At 39.2% G+C, this 20,138-nt stretch overlaps 1 protein-coding gene across 1 annotated transcript in view; it reads right to left on the bottom strand.

The window, feature by feature from the left end:
* Positions 1-20,138, bottom strand: part of ITGA8 (integrin subunit alpha 8) — a 225,592-nt gene that overhangs the window by 136,802 nt on the left and 68,652 nt on the right. The window contains exons 12-13 of the mRNA XM_004379662.2: positions 8,932-9,137; positions 6,251-6,442 (exon numbers count right to left, since the gene is read on the bottom strand). Coding sequence (XP_004379719.1) covers positions 6,251-6,442; positions 8,932-9,137 — 398 coding nt within the window. The remainder of the gene's footprint in view (positions 1-6,250; positions 6,443-8,931; positions 9,138-20,138) is intronic.

The following is a 20,138-nucleotide window of genomic DNA, read 5'->3' as shown; positions in this document are numbered from 1 at the left end:
CTGTTGTACTGTGGTAATGAGGGCCTACACTGTTGAGACAGGCCCACACAAGTCTATGCAGGGAGAAATGCACTCAGAGTCGGTGGATTCCTTATGCCTGCGCCTCGGCAAAGGAGCCGTGCCTACCCTGGGTTCCTGGCTTAGGGGAGCCAGCAGTTTAATTTGTTTACTCTCCAAGGCAGGGAGAATGGCTTCGGGCGTGTGATGGATCCTACTGCCAGCCTAGGGGACTCGGCAATTGCTGAAGCCAGTCCAAGACCCAGTGCAGAGCAGGGAACGGGAAAGTAAATGGGAGAGAGGTTTGTCCCTAAGCGGGGTATTTTTGATCCTCGTGGTACGCAATTACTTATCTTTTGGTGATCGAGGGATGATTCTCACTGGTTCTGCGTGGCCGAGTAGACTCTCAGCAGCTGGGTCTCTCCCAGTGCGGAATATGCCTCCCGTACACCACTGCTTGCCTGCCTCACCACTCAGCCCCGAGCTGATCAGGCCTGAAGGGCTCAGCTCTTGACGGATCAGGTCTGGCAACTCCTCGCTGCTTCCGAACCATCTCTCCCTCCCCCTGTCACTCAGTCCAGTTCCTCAACTCTGCCTTTGATGTTCAGGGCTCCCAGATTGCCATATATAATCCAACCACTTGTTTTTTCAGGTCTTTGTTGTAAGAGGCTCCACCAGAAGCGTCTGACTACTCCGCCATCTTGGTTCCGTCTCTACTAAGACAAATTTTTTGATTGAATGAAATTTATTATTTATTTTTCTTTTAGACCTTGAAACTAAAGGAACACCATAAAAATAGTGCTAAGCAATTTAAAAATTATTTTTATTATTTCACTGAAAAATAAAATAATATTTTCACTTTAAAATGATTTCTTCATTTTTTAGTGTAATTCTTATTCCCTCGGTCCTTTTTTTTTTAAACAGTCATAAAAACCCAAAACCCATTGCCATCGGGTTGATTCTGACTTATAGTGACCCCATAAGACAGAGAAGAACTGCTCTATAGGGTTTCGAAGGAGCAGCTGGTAGATTCAAACTGCTGACCTTTTAGTTGGCAGCCCAGCTCTTAACAACTGTGCCACCAGGGCTCCTAAATAGTCATAGTATATATGTGTTCAGCTAACTACACAATCCACAAGTGAACTCCTCTTTTGGGAAAATTCTGCTCTTTGCCTCAGAGTCTATCAAGTTCTCTTCCTCGGGATTTGGGACTGAGATATATTATAGACTGTCTCCTTGCATGGGTATAAGTACAGTATGTAAACTCTGGACTTGTGATGAGCATGTGTTCAGAGAAATCTGATCTACAGAGACAGAGGAAGGGAGCAGAAGTGCAGAGAGAAGCAGAGATGAGAGAAAGAGAGAAACTCCTAACAATCCCAGGCCCCAGTAAGTCCCTTCCGGAGGCCTGACTGGGTCCTTGTCTTTGAGTTCCCTTGAGATATTCCTGTAACTCTAATATAAATATCTCCCTTTTATGGCTTAAAAAAAAAAAAACAAATCTGATGCCATCAAGTCGATTCCGACTCATAACGACCCTATAGGACAGAGCAGAACTGCCCCATAGAGTTTCCAAGGGGTGCCTGTTGGATTCAAGCTGCTGACCTTTTGGTTAGCAGCCATAGCACTTAACCACTATGCAACCAGGGTTTTATAGCTTAAGCCAGGTTAAACCAAAAAGCCAAACCTGTTGCCACTGAGTCGATGCCAACTCATCATGACCCTACAGGACAGGGCAGAACTGCCCCATAGGGTTTTCTAGGCTGTAATCTTTATAGAAGCTAACTGCCACATCTTTCTCCCATGAAGCAGCTGGTGGGTTCAGACTGACGACCTTTCAGTTAGCAGCCGTGGGCTTAACCACTGCGCCACCAGGACTCGTCTAAACCAGCTTAAAGTGGGTTAATCCCCGGTGGCACAGTAGTTAAGTGCTGTGACTGTTAACCAAAAGGTCAGCAGTTTGAACCCACCAGCTGCTCCTTGGAAACTTTATGGGGCATTTCAACCTGTCCTATAGGGTCACTGTGAGTTGGAATCGACTTGATGCCAACGGGTTTGTTTGTTTGTTTTTTTGGTGATAATGTATTTTAAAATGAAAGTCAGTGAAACATGATTTTAAATGCACAGAAAACTTTCAGGAAATGTACAGCAGTGCATGAAAATTAAACATTTTCGATGGGCCTTCCTTAATTATCTCAGATGAGGCAGTAGCGTGTGGTGTGACGAAGCATCACTAGGGCAAAAACCACACACAAGCAATCTGCTTGGTTTGACACCCTTGCAAAGAGTAAATGAAAATGCCATGGCTTAGCGAATAGGTTCTTACCAAAAGAAAAATATCGCACCACTGACTCCTGTAGGCATGGGAGCACAGCACAGACTGTAGAGCTGTGTTGCTCAAAGTTGGGTACTAGGTAAAAACACAAAACCTTGAGCCCCATCCCAGAGTTAGTAAATCAAAATATCTGAGGGAGAAAATATCTGAGGGGGTGTCTGCACTCAGCCTTTATTGACAGACTCACCAGGTATCTAGTGTGAACACTAAATTTCAGAACTACTGCTCTAGAGCTCGCTACTCAGGGTGTGGTCTGAGGTCAGCAACAATGGCATCACCTGGGAGCTTGTTGGAAATGAGGACTCTCATCCTGCCCTCTTGAACTACTGAATCATAATTTGTATTCTAACAAGGTACCCCACTGATTGATATGCACATTAAAGTGGGGAAAACATTGTTCTAGAGCACCAGTTCCCACCTTGGTTGCACACTGGGATCACCTGGATTACTTTAAAAAATTACTGTAGGCTGAGCCCCACCCCCAGAGATTCTGGTTTAACTCGAGTGTGGGTTGAGCATCTGGAGTTTTAAAAGTTCCCCAGGTGGTTCCAATGTGCAGCCAAGGTTGAAACCCCTACTTACAGAGGATGACTAGATACATCCTAGAAGAAGGGAATCAATAGAATGGATTTTGAAACCTACTGAAGGCACAATAATCTGAAAGGCAAAGTTCTTTTGATATGAAACCTCAGGATCCCAGAGAAAAAGAAAAGTGTTTCTTTTTATGTTATAAGAAGGATTGGCTTCGAAAATCACAAGACAAACCCTAGAAGACTTGAACTTAGAGCTTATAAGATGAGCCATACCCAAAAACCAAGCACTGCCGTCGAGTTGGTTCTGACTCATAGTGACTCTACAGGACAGAACAGAACTTCCCCACAGGGTTTCCAAGGCTGTAATCTTTATGGAAGCAGACTGCCGCATCTTTCTCCCACAGAGCTGCTAGTGGTTTTGAATGGCCAACCTTTCAGTTAGCAGCCAAGTGCTTTAACCACTGTACCACCACTGAACCATAGGGTTGATAAAATATGAGGAGTTTTCCCACCAGCTAGTGAAGAGGGAAAAAATATCTTTTCAGGGTTGGAGCAACTATCTCAGAGAGATTTAGAGGGACTGAAACGAGTATATAGATGTTTCTGAGTTGGTCCCCTACCAGGTCAAGATTCTAGACCACTTGGTTAACTTTGGGGAAAAGGAGGGCTTTTGCCACTTCTCTGGCAAAGCCTCAGAAAATTACCTTATTAGGTGCTGGAGTAACAAGGTGCCTGGGTGGAAAATTACCAGTGGCTCTCGATGGCACACAACAACAACAACAAAGGAAGAGTCTGGGTGGATAAGCCTAGAGGCAAGTTCAGAAGCCTGAAGACCTCAACTTGTGAGTATTTTTCAGTCCCAATGGTGGCTCAGAAGCACTTGCTGAGAGTGGACCAGAAGAGGCCAAGACAAGACAAGGAAGAAACACGGAACTTTTCAGCAGAGGATACAGCACAGACCATGGAGTTTGCCACAGAAGCTTTAACAACATGTCAAAGACCATGAGGGACTGAACTTCAGCCAGAGCCCAATGACAACAGATGACAGCCCTTGGGTCATATGCCCCTTTCTCAGTTCTGGACAACAGGCACTCTCCTTTCTGCTTCATCCCTGGGGAGAGTGCCTGCAGAGGAAGGAGGAAGAGAGTCGTGCGTTCAAATGGCTATTTACTTAAATGAGACTAAGTCCAAATCCAGAAGTGACTGCAAGATGTTTTTCACCATAGTGGATATGGAGGCTTGAGGGCTAAACTGAACATATTTATAGAATAATAGGGAAAATTACATGTCTGATTCCCATACTGAGTCTGTAAATCTCAAATCCACTATGCTAGTTACACAGTATCTACTGATCACCTGCCTATAAGGCAGTTTTCCTTTCCATAGGTCCTTTGAGACTTGGTGTCAAGACAAAAAGGCTTGAGTGGCATTGTTTTTATAAGAAGAGGAGGATCAGGGGAAATGTTACAGGATCATGAATCAGAAAGCACCTATGTTCCCATTTGAGAGGCAGAACGGGACCAGAACCCAGGTCTACTAACTAGGATGCACAAATTAAGTCTGCAAGCCTCAAGACTATCCTGAGGGATAAAAAATTCCACTTAGCTACATTAATGGTCCTAATCAGTAGAGAACATTTACTATAGAGACGGATACAGCACATCCACATCATTGGTTACTATAAATTGGATCAGCCTTAGTAGACAAAGTTATTAAATAGTAAATGGTCTCAAATGATCTTTTTCCAACTGTTAAGAAACAATGAAGAAAACATAGTTGATAATCAATTACTAACACTGTACTTACTATAATTTCTCTTTTCCCTGACTACCCTGCCCCCTTTTATTCCCTCCCTAAAGGGAATATTCCTTGACAGAAAAGCTATTTTATATTTCTCTCCTTGCTAGCCCTTATTTGGGACATATTTATCTTTCAAAGGAAATCAATGGACTAGCTATTTGGTCAATACATCCTTTATTTCCTTTACCTGGTGGAAGGTACAGCCACCCTATCTGTCAAGTTCCCTCGTTTTAAGGGCAGGAAAAGGAAGACTATGGAAAGCATAATGAATAGAAATAACTTTTTAAGTTAACTGTTTATCTAAAATTGCATCTCAGGAGTTGAGTTCCATTGATTACCCTAACACATTTTGGGTAGGAATCACATAAGGCATCTAGATTTTTGAATTATTTAAAATTAAGATACATAATGTATAAAAGGACCCCCAACCCTCCCCCTCCAAAAAAAAAAAACTAACCATCATCAATAAGACAAGAATAATATAACCTAAGACAATAAATTTAAATAAATACTCTTTAAATAGCCACAGGTAGAAAGCATTAGTATACACTCTAATACCAAATCTGCTTTTAGCCCACTACCGTGTCTGTGTTAGTGTCACGAGAGGTTTCTGGCAAATGTATAAGAACATGTTGTGGTATAATAATCCCAGAGGAGGAGAGAAAGCCAGAGAGTTGAAATTCATGATGCATATTTAGGCAGTCAGCTTATTGGAATGCTGCCCCAAACCAGAAAAAAACCCTAAACTGGAAAATACCCAATTCAGGGGAGCAAGTGGTAGAAAGAGACAAGTTTTTAATAAATAGTTGAAACTCAGTTAACTATTAATGATTTCTACGTATTTACTGAAACCATGTTACAATAACCAACATAAAAGTGAAAATTGAGCCATAAAACCAAGAAGTCAAATATTCTCTGCTAAAAACTCTGATTACTGAAGTAACTCTTTAAGACAAATGAGCATTTTCATATAGCATGCACAAAACATGAATTATCTATTTGTGCTTTATGGGTTTCCAGGAGTCCTCAATATGAATTAGGTAATTAACAATAATTTATGATTCCTATCATGAACTAGCGTTTTTTGTGCCTCTTTAAAATATTCAATACATCTTTGGAAAACCTTAAAAGACAGCTGGAAAATATTTCTACTGTAAAAACCGTGAGCTTTATGACAGAAACATTGAGGCTCATAAATTAATTAATAGGAATTATGAGCTCAAAAGAGAATTACAGTATTTAACTAAATAGCTCTAGAAAGGTACCTGGTGTAACTGCCTTAGTCAATGGAGACCAAGTTACTGAGAGATTTGCAATCGAACACTTCCGTTGCAGAGTTGATGAGTTTTATGCTCAATGTAGCTTTTTAAGCCATCTTTCCTTTCCAATATTGTCTCTTTGCAGGAGAGGGAGTGTTTGTTTTGTCTACCTTCAAAATCTCATGAAAGTCATGCTGGAACCATATACAAAAAACCTGTGCTATGTTTCAGCCTGACCTTTGCCTTTATGAGGGAAGCGCTCACGCATGATGCATTTTCCAGAGAATGGAAGTGGATTCTCCTGTGGGAGTAACAGAAAACCTTACCTGGGTAATCATTCTTGTCTATGTCTGAATCTCCTCTTAAAGTAAAACCAAATCCTGAAGGGACAGCCTGTGAGGCCCAAGCTCCTTGGAGAATCTGGGAAGGCCTCGTGTTTAACCCGTCACTGTTTCCATTGTAAATGAGCACTTTGCCTCGTTGGTCCTTGCCTGCAAAGGGTGCACCAATTGCAATGTCTATAAAGAGAGACATATAAAAATACTTTTTTTAAAATAAGGAAGAATGTTTTACAAATAGAATTAAGGACAATAAAAGAGCAGTATCAAAAAGTCCAACATGCTTATTGAATTTGCTGCGAAAATTCAGTAATACTGCAGCAACAGAAAATTTTTGTTGTCTTTTATCCATCCAGCAAATATTTACTGAGTGCCTACTATGTGCTGGATACAGTGAACAAGGGACTCAAAGCCCTTGCTTGTAAGAAGTTTACATTCTGGGGTAGGTAACAGACAATTTGAACAAGGAAACAATCCAGAAAACACCAAAAAAAGTAATAAATACTAAGCACAGAAGTCAAAAAAGAGTAACATGATAGAGAGTGGCTGAGTTGTTATTTTAGATTAGGTGGTCATACAGGTGTCTCTGAGGCTGACAAGTAAAAATCTGAAAGGATAAGAAGGAACTGACCACGTGGAAATGAGACATAAGAGCACTGTCAGAGGAAACCACCGGCCAAAGGCCCAAAGGCGGAAGCAGCTTGGGTCGTTTAAGGAACAGCTGTACAGCTGGTCTACATGGCGTCTTAGTGAGAGATGGGCGGATCTGGGCCAAATCACGGCATTTGTTGAAACCAGGTGAGATGCCTTTGCAGGGTACTTAAGAGTTTTTATTTTGTTTGTTTTTTGTTTTTAGACACAACTCTTTCAGCAAGATTGTATTGTGTAATGGTTACGCAGTCCCATGAGGAAGGAAAGACCCAGTATATAGTTGAAAAGCCTGGAGAACCTAGAGAGAGTCATAGCTCCTGACTCCCACTTAAATATATCACTGAGTGAAAGTTACCTTTCACATATTTTTGATTGAGGATTGTTCTAAACAATAAACAGTTAGTTTTCTTTGAAAAAGAGTTTCAATAACATGGAAGTCACAATGCATCACAGTATGTGTCCTCTTTTGTTATTTATTCCCTACTCTTTGCTCTTAGGTAAGCCTGGATAAGACTGAAAAAGTTGTGACTAAATACTGTGTTATGAGTATTATAAGTCCATTTTCCTTTAACAGGTAAAGTTAAATGATCTGAAAATCCAGATTGTTGTAGAAAACAGCTATGTTGTCATACTGTAGAGGAAAGGAGCCCTTTCTTCACTTGCTGTAAGTCAGTTACTTTATGTCTGTTCCCATGTTTGATCCTGGTGAGTTTGCCATTATTTTACCCATATTATACTTTAGGAAACCAAGACTTAAAGAGGATAAGAACCCCTTTCATGGTGTTAAAAATGCTTCTCTTAGCTCTTAAAAATATCATTAAGCATTTGAGAGAGAAGACAAATAGAAGAAAATGTGATTTAAAAAAAGACAACTCCATAGATAACTTAGCACCATTTAATTCCCTTGGGTGCGCTTTGGCATTATAAATTGAAGAAGGGAAATAGAGTCGTTTTTGAAAATATCAAACCAGTTAAAGGTGAACTTGTCTTTTTTTTTTTTTTTTTTTAATTTCCCTGGAACCATGAGCTTTTAATATGCATTTATGTTTCATGGTACTTTAAAACTTGCTAATCATACATTGCTGGAACCTGCTTTTTCAAAGATACCATAAAGGTAGGTAACACTTGCCAAAGGTACTAGTGAATACTGATTTGATGTGAATACACCTGAGGCCATTTGGTTAGGGTAAATTCCTGTACTTCCTCATTCAATCAAGAAATCCACCATAACTAGGTTCTTAACTTAAAGGCCCCAGAATGTATGCAACATTTTGTGTGAGCTTGCATCTTTTTCTGAGGAGAGGGTACTCAGGAGGCATTCATAAATTCCTAAATTAAAGAACCACAACCCTAAACCAACAAGTTAGCACAAATTTATTGCAAACATTGAAACCGCTTTCAATTTAAAATTTACAAACCAATTAAAACTCAGCATAACCAGACATAATCCACACAGGTTAATCAGAAGGTGATATACTTGCCAATATATCAACCATGTATCAATGTGTCTTGTTTCTGTATATATAGCAGATTCTCTAGTTCTTTTCAAGTCACTAAATCCACCACCAATTTTAAAAATAATTTGCTGCCTTTAGCCAAGATCTGTTACGCTGTTGTTGTTAGGGGCCGTCAAGTTGGTTCCAACTCACACACTCTATAAGACACAGTAGAACTGCCCCACAGGGTTTCAAAGGAGTCATCATTCTGGTGGATTTGAACTGCCAACATTTTGGTTAGCAGCCGAGCTCTTAACCACTACGTCACCAGGGCTCACGATCTGTTATATGACACCCTAAATCGAACATGAGAAAATTTCACGTAACATTTATACTTATCCAAACATATAAACTTTAAATTGCCTTGAGATTCCTGATAGCTTATTAAAAATCATTCACTTCAAAACCACCAATAACTGTACCACACACACTACTGTAAATACTTGAAGTGTCCATCTTATCCCTCCTGCAACAGTAACATGCAATTATGACACATACATAACTTCCACATGTTTAAGTTACCATTGTATCCATCTTGGTTCAGGTCTCCTAAATGTGCCACAGCACTGCCGAATCTCCCAAAAACCTCAGTGCCTGTGAGGACCTGCGCGTCTCTGAAGACAAGAGCACTTGCTTGCAAATATAGGTAAACTTGCCCAACTTCTTTAGGATTACTCTCAAATTCACGTTCCATGAAGAGAGGTGCCCCAATCAATACATCATCCATTCTGTTGGGAACAAAGAAAGAGATCAGTGAACCTATGGGCCTAAGACTGTTTTTGGTGAATTTTTAATTAACTACATTAATACGTTTCCAGTTTGTATTTTTTCTCTTCTGAGGGACATTTTACAATCCTTATATTTCTTTCATTGTTTGCTATGCCTAAGGAGTTGAATGTTGTAAGGAAATAAGAGTTGTTAAATTATCACATTAAGCTTTCTAACTTAAAAATTATGGCTTTAAGAAAACCACAGATAGTTTACCCTTTTTAGTGCATTTCTAGAAACTGTAGTTAAACAAGAATATCAAATTGACCTAAATAGGTTTTTCTAAAATAGATTAGACTTTGTCTAAAATTTATATAACCATACATTTAAATTATTCAGTTTTCTGCATAATAAGTCTTAAAATAGTTTTGTCTTTTCCTTCCTTTCCCTATTTAAATAGAGGTCAGGAAGGGGCTATAATACTGCCTAGAGAGATAGAAACCAAAATTTTCATTCCAATGAGAATTTATAGCTTTTCTGTGTATATGTAGATATTACAGCAGGATGCTAATTGATGACGTTTAATGTTGAAAATTCTAGAAATAGACACCTAAGCAAATTATTTAGAGATAAAGAGATAACCACCAGGAGAATAAAACACAAAACTGGTTAATGGTGTGTCCTTCATGGAGCCAGATGGATGTGAAGAGGAATATAGCAGAAACTGTTTATCTTCACTAAGAGTCTTCTAAGCAATTTGATTTTTTAGAACCATATTCATGTATTCTTTTTATTTTTAAAAAGTTTAGGGAAAGTCACAGCAGCCGACATTCACAGTTACTATGGGCTCCACTAACATTTGCATGAAGACACCTATATCCTGGCAGATGCAATAATCTGACAAAGGACCTGAGGCAGAAATACAAATTTACATTTGACTTCCATGGCCCTGGAGATTAGGTAATATGCTGGTTTGTCAAGTAAACTAATTACTAAAATATCATCATTAACCTAAAAGGCAGGGAAGAGGTGGGAAGAGTTACTGAGAGTGAGAAACTTCCTTTAAAATCTGAGTGGGCTGCAAAGACACTTCACCATGGCTTTGACCCACCCTTCTTGTCTACTGTCTCCTTCCCTGTGTTCATCTACCTTTTATTTTTCAGTATAATTCAATAGATATCCTGTGAACCTACTGAGTTTAAGATACTGTGATAGATGATTTAAAGAATACCGTGATGACTATTAGGTCTCCCCTGCCTCCAACTAATTTACAAGTGAGGTTAAATTGCTACTATAAAACCAAGGAGGGTAGGACAAATTATACGAGAGATTTAAACAAAATGCTGGGGTCGCCAGACAAAGCGGAGGCTGTGTGCTTGGAGGGGATGAAGGAAGCTGCATGGAAGAGATGCATTGGACCTGGGTAGAACTCTGATAGGTGGATCTAGCAGTAGGCTTTCCAGGTGGCGGTGCTGAGAACCAAGGCAATGCCCCCAAGTGAGATCATGAGTGGTCCAGGTGGGCTTGATGCCGAGGTAAATAGGTGACTGCATTGAATAAATCATTTAAGATGTCTCTTTCTCTCTCTCTCTCTCACACACACCTATAGTAAGCATTTAATAAATGGTAGGTATTATGAGGGAGCCCTGGTGGTGCAGTGGTTAGGCGCTTGGCTGCTAACCAAAAGGTTGGTGGTTGGAACCCATCAGCTGCTCAGGGGGAGAGAGATGTGGCAGTCAGCTGCTGTAAAGACTACCGCCTTGGAAGAATTATGGGGCAGTTCTACACTATCCTATAGGGTCACTATGAGTCAGTATCAACTTGACAGCAATGGGTTTGGTTTTGGTTTTAGGTATTTTGAAGGCATTGATCTAGCCGTTGGCGAAAATACACAATATTTTTTATCATTTCACAGCAATTCATACAGAAAGAGTTTCAGTTTAAAAGAGCAAAATGCATTCGCCTTCTCCCTCTCATTTTAGGAGCTAGAAGCAAGGTGAAACATAACTTTGGGATAGTCTGGGGCCACAACTACTTCTAGAATAAGCTCTTGTCTATCCACAGCAGGGGACATAACAGAGAGAAAAGCAGCTTAAGTCATTTCTGATTGACCAAAACTGTTATCAAGGGAGTGGGTGGCTGTGGGCTAGAAATACCTGAGGAATGGCTATGATTTTGTTCCTAGATTATAAAACATAAGTTAGATTGCTAAACTTAGGTAAAAAAAATTTTTTTCTTAAAAGTATTCTGAATAAATGCATTTTCTTTAAAAATAAAATGAAATAAAAAATTGTTCCCACTACTCGTTATCCTGCTGTGCTTCAGGCTGAGAGGAGAGCAGGGACTGAGGCCATTCTAGCCTCTGACCTTACCTTGGACAAGCCCCGGTTGCATCTACTTCTGTTATTGCTGTCAGTATCAAAAGGCATTTGATACCGCAGCCTCAAAGTAAGACATTTAAAAACAGGTTCTCTATTGCATAGATTTAGTGGAGCAATTTTCTCATTCTATAAAGAAGGAGGAGCCCTAGTAGTCTAGTGGTTAAGAGCTGGGCTGCTAACTAAAAGGTTGGCAGTTTGAATCCACCAGCCTCTCCTTGGAAACCCTATGAGGAAGTTCTACTTTGTCCTATAGGGTCACTATGAGCCAGAATCGACTCCATGGCAATGGGTTTTCTCTTTTTCTTTTTTTATAAAGAAGGAATCAGGAAAAAAAAAAACCAAAACAGTTGCCCTCGAGTCGGACTCTTGGCGATCCCACGTGTTGCAGAGCAGAACTGCATTCCATAAGGTTTTCAATGGCTGTGATCTTTCTAAAGCAGATCTCCAGGCCCTTTTTCCTTGCCATCTCTGGATGGGTTCCAACCGCCAACCTTTTGGTTAGTAGCCCAGTGCTTACCCATTTGCGCCACCCAGGGACTCCAGAAAGCCATGTAATTTATTCTTGAGGGTATGAACATGACTCAGACTGACCCAATTAGCTTACTACATTTCTCATTGCCAACAACAGAGTTCTGGAAATGGGAAATTCTTAGACCTATCATTGTGTGAGAAAGACTAGCACATCCATGGAATCCTTAGATTCTCAGAGTAAGATGACAACAAGGATATGTTTCCTTAGAAATATATTTCCCTAGATAATTAAGTGTAAGCCTTTTAAAATGTTGTAAACTCCAAAAAGAGAAACAGACATTTGTTCTTAATTTATAATTGTGTTCTCTTAAGGGTTGAGGGACAATGATTGTCTTGGATTGAATTGGTGCAATATGCCTTGAAGAATATTTTGCACTTAGTGTAAATATTATTTTATATTAACAATACCACTTAATAATCACAATGTATGTTATTGTTTAGGCTGGTGATTTTAAATCGGAGAATTGCAACCCATTAGTGGATTGTGAAATTAATTTAGTGGGTCTCAACTGGCAATTTTTTAAAAAATAAAATAGAGTACAATAGAAAATATCATGTCTTAATAAGAATAAATGTTCCACGAAACTTCTGCTTCATCTGTGTGTGTGTACTGGTTAGCAATGTAAAATGCATTTCTTATTGTGGACCACAGGCAAAAAACGGTTGAAAAGCCACTCAGCTATGTGCCAGTACGCTATTTTAAAATTTATTTGTCAAATCCTTATGTATACTCAATTCAAGCTTAAAGTTTTTTAAAATATTTACTAGTAAAAGTATTTTTCACTGACCTTCTGATAATTAGTTGTGTAAGAGGCTGGGTACCATTCTAAGAGAATATTAAAAAAAAAAAAAAAAATCTCAGAACAGAACGATAATGAAGAAATAATATTAATGATATGGTTTTCACCAAAACCATTTTCTCTGCTTGGGACATCTTAGTGGTTTGGACAAGACCTAACTTAATCTGTATCTACATTTCATAAAAAGTAGGATGAATTCACTAAGCTTCATTTTATCTGAAATGCCTAATGTTTAAGCACAGTTTTCGTTTTAATCCTTGTGAAGCATTCACACAGGTTTTTTTTGTATCTCTTTTTTTAATGTCTAAATACACTGATAATCTGATGCAATGCGAGGCTCAATTTCTCATTCTTCACATGTTTTTTGAGATAGCAACACTACAAATATTTTCCTCAGAAGCAAAGCACAAATAGGGTGATAAAGAGAAGAGAAAGGGTAAGAGAACCCTCCAATGAGAATACTCAACATGAAGAAGCTGAATTCAAGGTTTCTTCAGTCAACTGGTACTAATCTGTTGATGTAACATATAAACTTTTCTGTATTTCTTTTTTCCCAATAGTATGTATTGCATGCCAGTGTCCATGACTAATATTCAGAATGTAGTTATTTATTAAAATAATTCAAGATTATAGACTGGGTACTAGAGTTGATAGTTAAAAAGAGCTAATAAACCTGTTTTATGATAGTCAAGAGCAAATATAACTTATTAATTACATTACAGAAATCAACCTAATTTATGATCACTCTCTGTTCTAGTTTTTACTTTTTTTTTAAAACTAATTTTAATAGATTTTCTACCAAATTCAATCTAATGATATATTCTATACAAGCGAACATACTTGAACTAAAATCTAGCAAAAAACATAGTTACCCAAAGCAGCTTCCTTTCAAACAAAATTTCTCTAAATTCTCCCAAGTTAACTATCATCTTGTAGGACAACTCAGTCAATTGGCGGAATATAGTTCATAAAGATAATGTTCTACATCCTAGTTTGGTAAGTAGCATCTGGGGTCTTAAAAGCTTGCGAGCAGCCATCTAAGATACTACAGTTGGTCTCTTCCCATCTGCAGCAAAAGAGAATGAAGGAAACCGAAGACTTAAAGAAGAAACTAGTCCACAGGACTAAGAGCCCACATGAACCATGGCCTCTTGTAACCTGAGACCAGAAGAACTAGATGGTGCTGGGCTACCACAACTGACCATTCTGACCAGGGACACGACAGAAGGTCCTGGATAGAATGGGAGAAAAATGTAGAACGAAACTCAAATTCCTAAAAAAAGAACAGATTTACTATGCTGACAGAGACTAGAGGAACCGTCAAGACTATCGCCCTAAAATACCCTTTTAACTTGGAACTGAAGATACTTCCGGAAGTCTCCTTTCAGCCAAATAACAGATTGGCTTATAAAATAAACAATATCCATGAGGAATGTGCTCCCTTAAACAATCAACTATACGAGACCAACCGGTCAACATTTACCCAAAAGCAAAGATGAGAAGGCAAGGAAGGACAGGGAAGCTAGATAAACGGAAATAAAACAAACACAATGGGAATAATGAGAATGCTGACACATTTCAAAAATTATAACTAATGTCATGGAACAATTTGTACAAAAATTGTTAAATGGGAACCTAATTTGCTGTGTAAATTTTTGCCTAAAACACAATAAAATAAAATGTTCCGAAGTTAACTAACTCCTAAGAATCTATTTAAATTTCACTCCTTTGGCCCTGCAGAGGTTATAACCAAAGAGTGTAGAAAATGTCAATGGATTAAATTGTATTTCCGTGAATTTCTGAAATACTATAATACTGTAAGATTCAAATGCCATATGAATAAACAGATTTGCTTGCTTAGGCACAAGATGAAAAATGCCATCTTCATTTCTTCTTAACAAGTCTGTCCAGAAATTCCTAACAGAATTTACACAGACTGGGTGTGCAACACTGGCTATCTTCAGATAACTAAACTCAAGTTAATTTCACCAAACATTCATGTTTTCAAAACAGTCACAGGCTTGACAATATCAGCCATCAAGCAGATATACACACTGTTTGGTCTAAACTGTTTGGAGTCTACTCATAATACCTAAAGATTTTTTTGTTTTTCAAATAAAAAATTACTGGAGAAAATTTTCACCAGCTTACTCACTTGCTCACACTATTTAATGACACCATCTTATTTTCCTGATGTTGAGATTTTGGGGCACTGGTGGGGACCTTGTTTTTCTTGCACAGTGGATAGAGAGGATGAGACATGTTGCCAAAAATTGTTCTCTAGGTAGCCTCATGCCCAATTGTACTTAATTATCTCCTAGCTGGGGTAAAGAAAGTCCAAGCCCAGTCTGATCCCGCAAGAGGTAGGGGCCCTCACTTCTGAACCATGAACAATCAACTAAACAACTGATGTTCTTAAATGCAAGCCTTAAACAAAGGCTGTTGGAAAATTAGGAATTTTGGTAAAAAATGGAAATTAAATCTCAATTCTAATACTGAACTTCCCTGGGTGATAAATGCTCACTGACAACTCCTTGTTGTTGTTAGTTGCTGTTGAGTCAATTCCAACTCATGCTGATCCTGTGTGTGCAGAGTAGAACTGCTCCATAAGATTTTCAAGGCTGTGACCTTTCAAAGCGGATCACCAGGTACCTCTAGAGGCATCTCTGGGTGAATTAGAACTGCCAACCTTTAGGCTAGTAGTCGAGTGCTTAACCCTTTGCACCACCCAGGGACTCCTAATGACTCCTTGTTGCTGTTGTGTGCTGTCAAGTCAATTCCAACTCATAGCAACCATATAGGACAGAGTAGAACTGCCCCATAGGGTTTCCTAGGCTGAAATCTTCACAGGAGCAGATCGCCAGTTCTTTTCTCCTAGAGAGCCACTGGTGGGTTCAAACCGCCGAACTTTCAGTTAGCAGCCATGAGCTTAACCATTATGCCACCAGGGCTCCTGATAATTCCTTAGTCATTGATAAATGCTGAGAAAGCTAAAGAGGGCTTTGTGAATTAAAAACAAACAAAAACAGTTTTTAGGACTTATAAACTCTAAAATTATTTATTAGTCATAATTAATGTCAATGTCTCAGTAAAATACAGCAGATTACTGCAGCTATTTTTAATTTAATCAAACTGATTTTTCTTATATGCCATGACACAAAAACTATTTACAGCTTATTTTTTTCTCATTAGTTGTTTTTAGCATCACTTTAGACAATCTTAAAGTTCCTTGAATGAAAATAACTTTGAAATGATGATTTCATGTTTTTAAAGTGCAAGTAAGACCTTGCTTATATAAATAATGGAAATTAATCAAACGCACACTTAATAGGAATGTAGATTCTTATCGATAGACTAAACAGAGTAAAAAAGATTTGAGAAAGATTTCCTTGCACATGAAATACATATACATGCTATTGTTTTATCACAACCCTTATTTAAGGTTATTGGCTTTTTTTTCTTTTTAGTGATAAATACATTGGTTTATCCCAAATTTCCAGCTTTTTAAAATAAGTGATTTACAAGTTATTTCACTCATTTATTAGATTGAAAATTCCGAAGATTAATAGATTATAAACCTTTGAAGACTGAAATTACCTTAGTACAGAGTTCTCTGTCCATAGTGAAAAAACATTAATTAGGTAAGTCAGCACAAGGTGTGAGTACTAATCAATACTTTTCCTCCAATTAGCTTGTGATCTTGGACAATTCACTTAACTTTTGTGCTTTGGTTTCCTTAGATAGCTTCACTAGATCTAACTGCGGATGGTCTAAGTTATTAAGCCTATTAAACTGAAGGCAGTTTAAGAGGAAAAAAAAAACATTGATATGCGTGATTTAATTTTGTTGTTTAGCAGCAATATTAGGTTCTACAAAAGTTTTGGTTGTAGAATAGAGAAGATGTCTGTATTTGAAATTGGCTACAAACTGGGAAGACCAAATTGATAATATCCATGAAAGTTTTACTTGAGATAGGGATTCGTGTTCATTGCAAAATCCCATTGCGGTACTTTAGACAGCAGTCTTAGGATCTCTGTTTGAAATCTTGTTGGAAACTGAGAATGACAAAAGTACTCTTTCTCTACATGAGGCTGTGTGTGTCCTGACATGGGGCCATCACAGCAGTCTTTACCCACCACAGGAGCTTAGGAAGGGTCACAGACGCACATGGTTTGCTCCCCCTCTCCTTTTGTGCTGATGGTTTTCCTAGGCACTGTCTTCTAGGTTCCATTCTGAGGGATTTTGCTCTGGTGATGCAATGGTTAAGCACTCACCTGCTATCCGAAAGGTTGGCAGTTTGAACCCACTCAGTGGCTCTGCAGGAGGAAGACCTGGTGATCTGCTTCCATAAAGATTACAGCCAAGAAGACCCTATGGGGAGACTTTTCCGGCAACATGGCGCTCTAGGTGGAAGCATCATGCTGTCCCTCCACAGCAAAGATCCGAAAAACTAAGCCAGAGAAAATACCAATCCTGAAACCCTAAACATCAAATGAAGAGATAAAGAACTCAGCCAAGCACCAAATGAAATAAGAAACTGACAGAGAACAGAGAGTGAGGAGACATACATGCAGAGGTTCCCTATCAGCTAATGCAGCTCGGATCCAACATCCTGGACTCCTATCAGAGACCAGCAAATAGGGGGTATGAGAAAGCAGCTTCACGGAGATTCCAGCAGGAGACAGAACAACTGGTAACCAGCGATACACGCTTTCCCACCCCCCACCCTTCTTCACTCCCATTCGGCCTCCTCTGCTTCCCGTGGCGACAGTCTCTTGGCCAGGAAGCACCAGCTGCTTGGATTCCACCTGCCTGTAGTGGCTGACTCCCTGAGTGCCATTTGTTGCCTGCTGGTGTTGCTTTTTTCCGCTTCTTTTGATTTCTTCCTTACTTCTCACCACCTCCCCATCCTTCCGCTCAAATACCTGGGTCCGTGCACCATCTTTGCTTCTTCCTGAGGGGCTGTGGAGCTCCACTTGAGTGTGGATCTGCTTCCTGGTCTGTGCTGCCATGTTGGTGGGATCACGGGCCTTTTTTTCGGTTGTTTGTTTTGAATTGTTTGTTTGGTTTCTTTTTCTTTCCTAGAGTTAGGAGCCCGATCTGGCCGGGTAGTGCTGCACGGCTGGAGACCTACCCCCTCAGCTTGTGCAGACATGCAGAGGGATCCCTGAGAGCATTTCTTTTTTCGTGGGTTTTTTTTTTTTTCTATTTTTTTCTTGGGGGGGTTTCTTGTTCTTTTTTTTTAATTAGTTTTGTTTTCTTTTCCCTCTTTGTCCCTTTTTGTCTTTCTTCATTAGTCAGTTTCTCATTGATACCTTCCTTCTCTTCCTGTCCACTGAATACCTGGCACTGAGTGATACCTCTATGGCTTCTAGCCAGGCTGTACTTCAACACCTGGGAACGATTTCCCTAGACCTCGTAGCCGCACCAGTGGGATCCCTGAGAGCTTTTCTTTTCTTTTTTCTTTCTAACTTTTATTTATTCATTCTTTTCTTTTTTCTTCTTCTTCCCCTTTTTGTTTTTCTCCATTTCATAGTCTCTCATCTCTCCACTCCAATGGCAAGCTCCCCTACCACTCTTTTTTGTTTGTTTGTATGTTTTTGGCTCCTGTTCCTCTCTCGTGTCTCCCATACCCATCTTAGCTCCACACATCATACTCTCCCCCCTCCATCCTGCCTACCTGCACTGTGTGCTTAACATCACAACACCAAGCAGCTCAGGCACGGCCTACTGGAGCCTGCCCAGCATGGATTACTGACCCACCCTGGTGGCTGTAGTAAGTGCCACAAACAACCCAACCCAGCAACTCCTCTTCAGCTCTACTTGCCCTGCTGTACCCTATCTGAGAGACTGACCCTGCAAACTGGAGAAGGAGGTGAAAAGTATCATGCCCACAGATGAGCAAACAACAAAGAAGACAGCCTGCCTGCTCACACATAGCCAAATTACAAAAAAAGGGACGAAACAAACAAATCTAAAATCAATAAATGAGAAAAATAACTACTGAGTGCCCTGAAGACAGCAGAGAATATCAAACATTTACAAAAACAGGACAGGATGGTTCCAGTAGGTGTCCAAAATAAAACACCAGATGACTTTCCAGTAGAAGAAAAGGCACCAGAACTACCTGATAGGGAATTCAAATCTCTAATACTCAGAATTATCCAAGAGTTGAAACAAATAGCAGACAAAAATGAGGAAAAAATAGACAAATTCATGGAAAAGGCAGACAAATTCATGGAAAATACAGACAAAAAAATGGAAGAACTCAGGAAAATAATGCAGGAACAAAATACCAAAATAAATTCACAACTAGAAATTATATTAAAACAACAATTAGAAATCCAAAAGATAAACAACAAGATTTCAGAAATGGACAGTGTCAAAGAAGGGCTGAGGAACAGATTTGAAATGGTGGAAGACAGGATCAGCGGAATTGAAGACAAACATTTGGATAACAACTCTGTTTGAGGAAAACTCAGAAAAAAGAATGAAGAAAAATGAAAAGACCCTGAGAATTATGTGGGATACAATCAAAAGGAAAAATTTTCGCGTGATCACAGGTCCAGAACAGCGGGAGAAAACAGAAAACACAGAGGCTCACTGAAGAACCGCTGATAGAAAACTTCCCCAATATCATGAAAGATGAAAAGCTGACCATCCAAGAAGCTCAACGAACCCCATATAGGAAAGACCACAAAAGAAAATCACCAAGGCATATTGTAATCACACTTGCCAAAACCAAGGACAAAAGAGAATCCTGAGCGCAGCTCATGAAAAACAAGAAGTCACATACAGAGGAGAAACAAGACTAAGCTCAGATTATTCGGCAGAAACCATGCAGGCAAGAAGGCAATGGGATCACATATATAAAAACTTGAAAGAAAAAAATTGCCAGCCAAGAATAATATATCCTGCAAAACTCTCATTCAAATATGATGGTAAAATTAGGACATTTCCAGATAAACAGAAATTAAGGGAGTATGTAAAAACCAAACAAAACTTACAAGAAATATTAAAGGGAGTCCTTCAATCTGAGAACAAACAACTTTAGCTCACAGGCTGAAGCTAGGACACAGGATGCTACCGGCCAGATACCAATCTAGGAAATGAACTCTCAAGGACTATCCAAAACCAAAAGAAATACGACAGAGAATCAGAGCAGTTGATCTGTAAATGACAACAACATCAGAACAATAAAAGAGGGAATAAATGGTGTAGGTATAGAACCTTCTAATGGAGAGGAAGGCAAGGCGATACCAAGTAATAATAGACTGCTTGGAACTTAAAAAGATAAGGGTAAATTTCA

The sequence above is a fragment of the Trichechus manatus genome, unplaced genomic scaffold (assembly GCF_000243295.1).
Source record: "Trichechus manatus latirostris isolate Lorelei unplaced genomic scaffold, TriManLat1.0 scaffold00067, whole genome shotgun sequence".
In the NCBI taxonomy this organism is placed as follows: Eukaryota; Metazoa; Chordata; class Mammalia; order Sirenia; family Trichechidae; genus Trichechus; species Trichechus manatus.
Note: the sequence above shows the minus strand (reverse complement) of the source record. Positions and strands in the feature narration are given on the sequence as shown.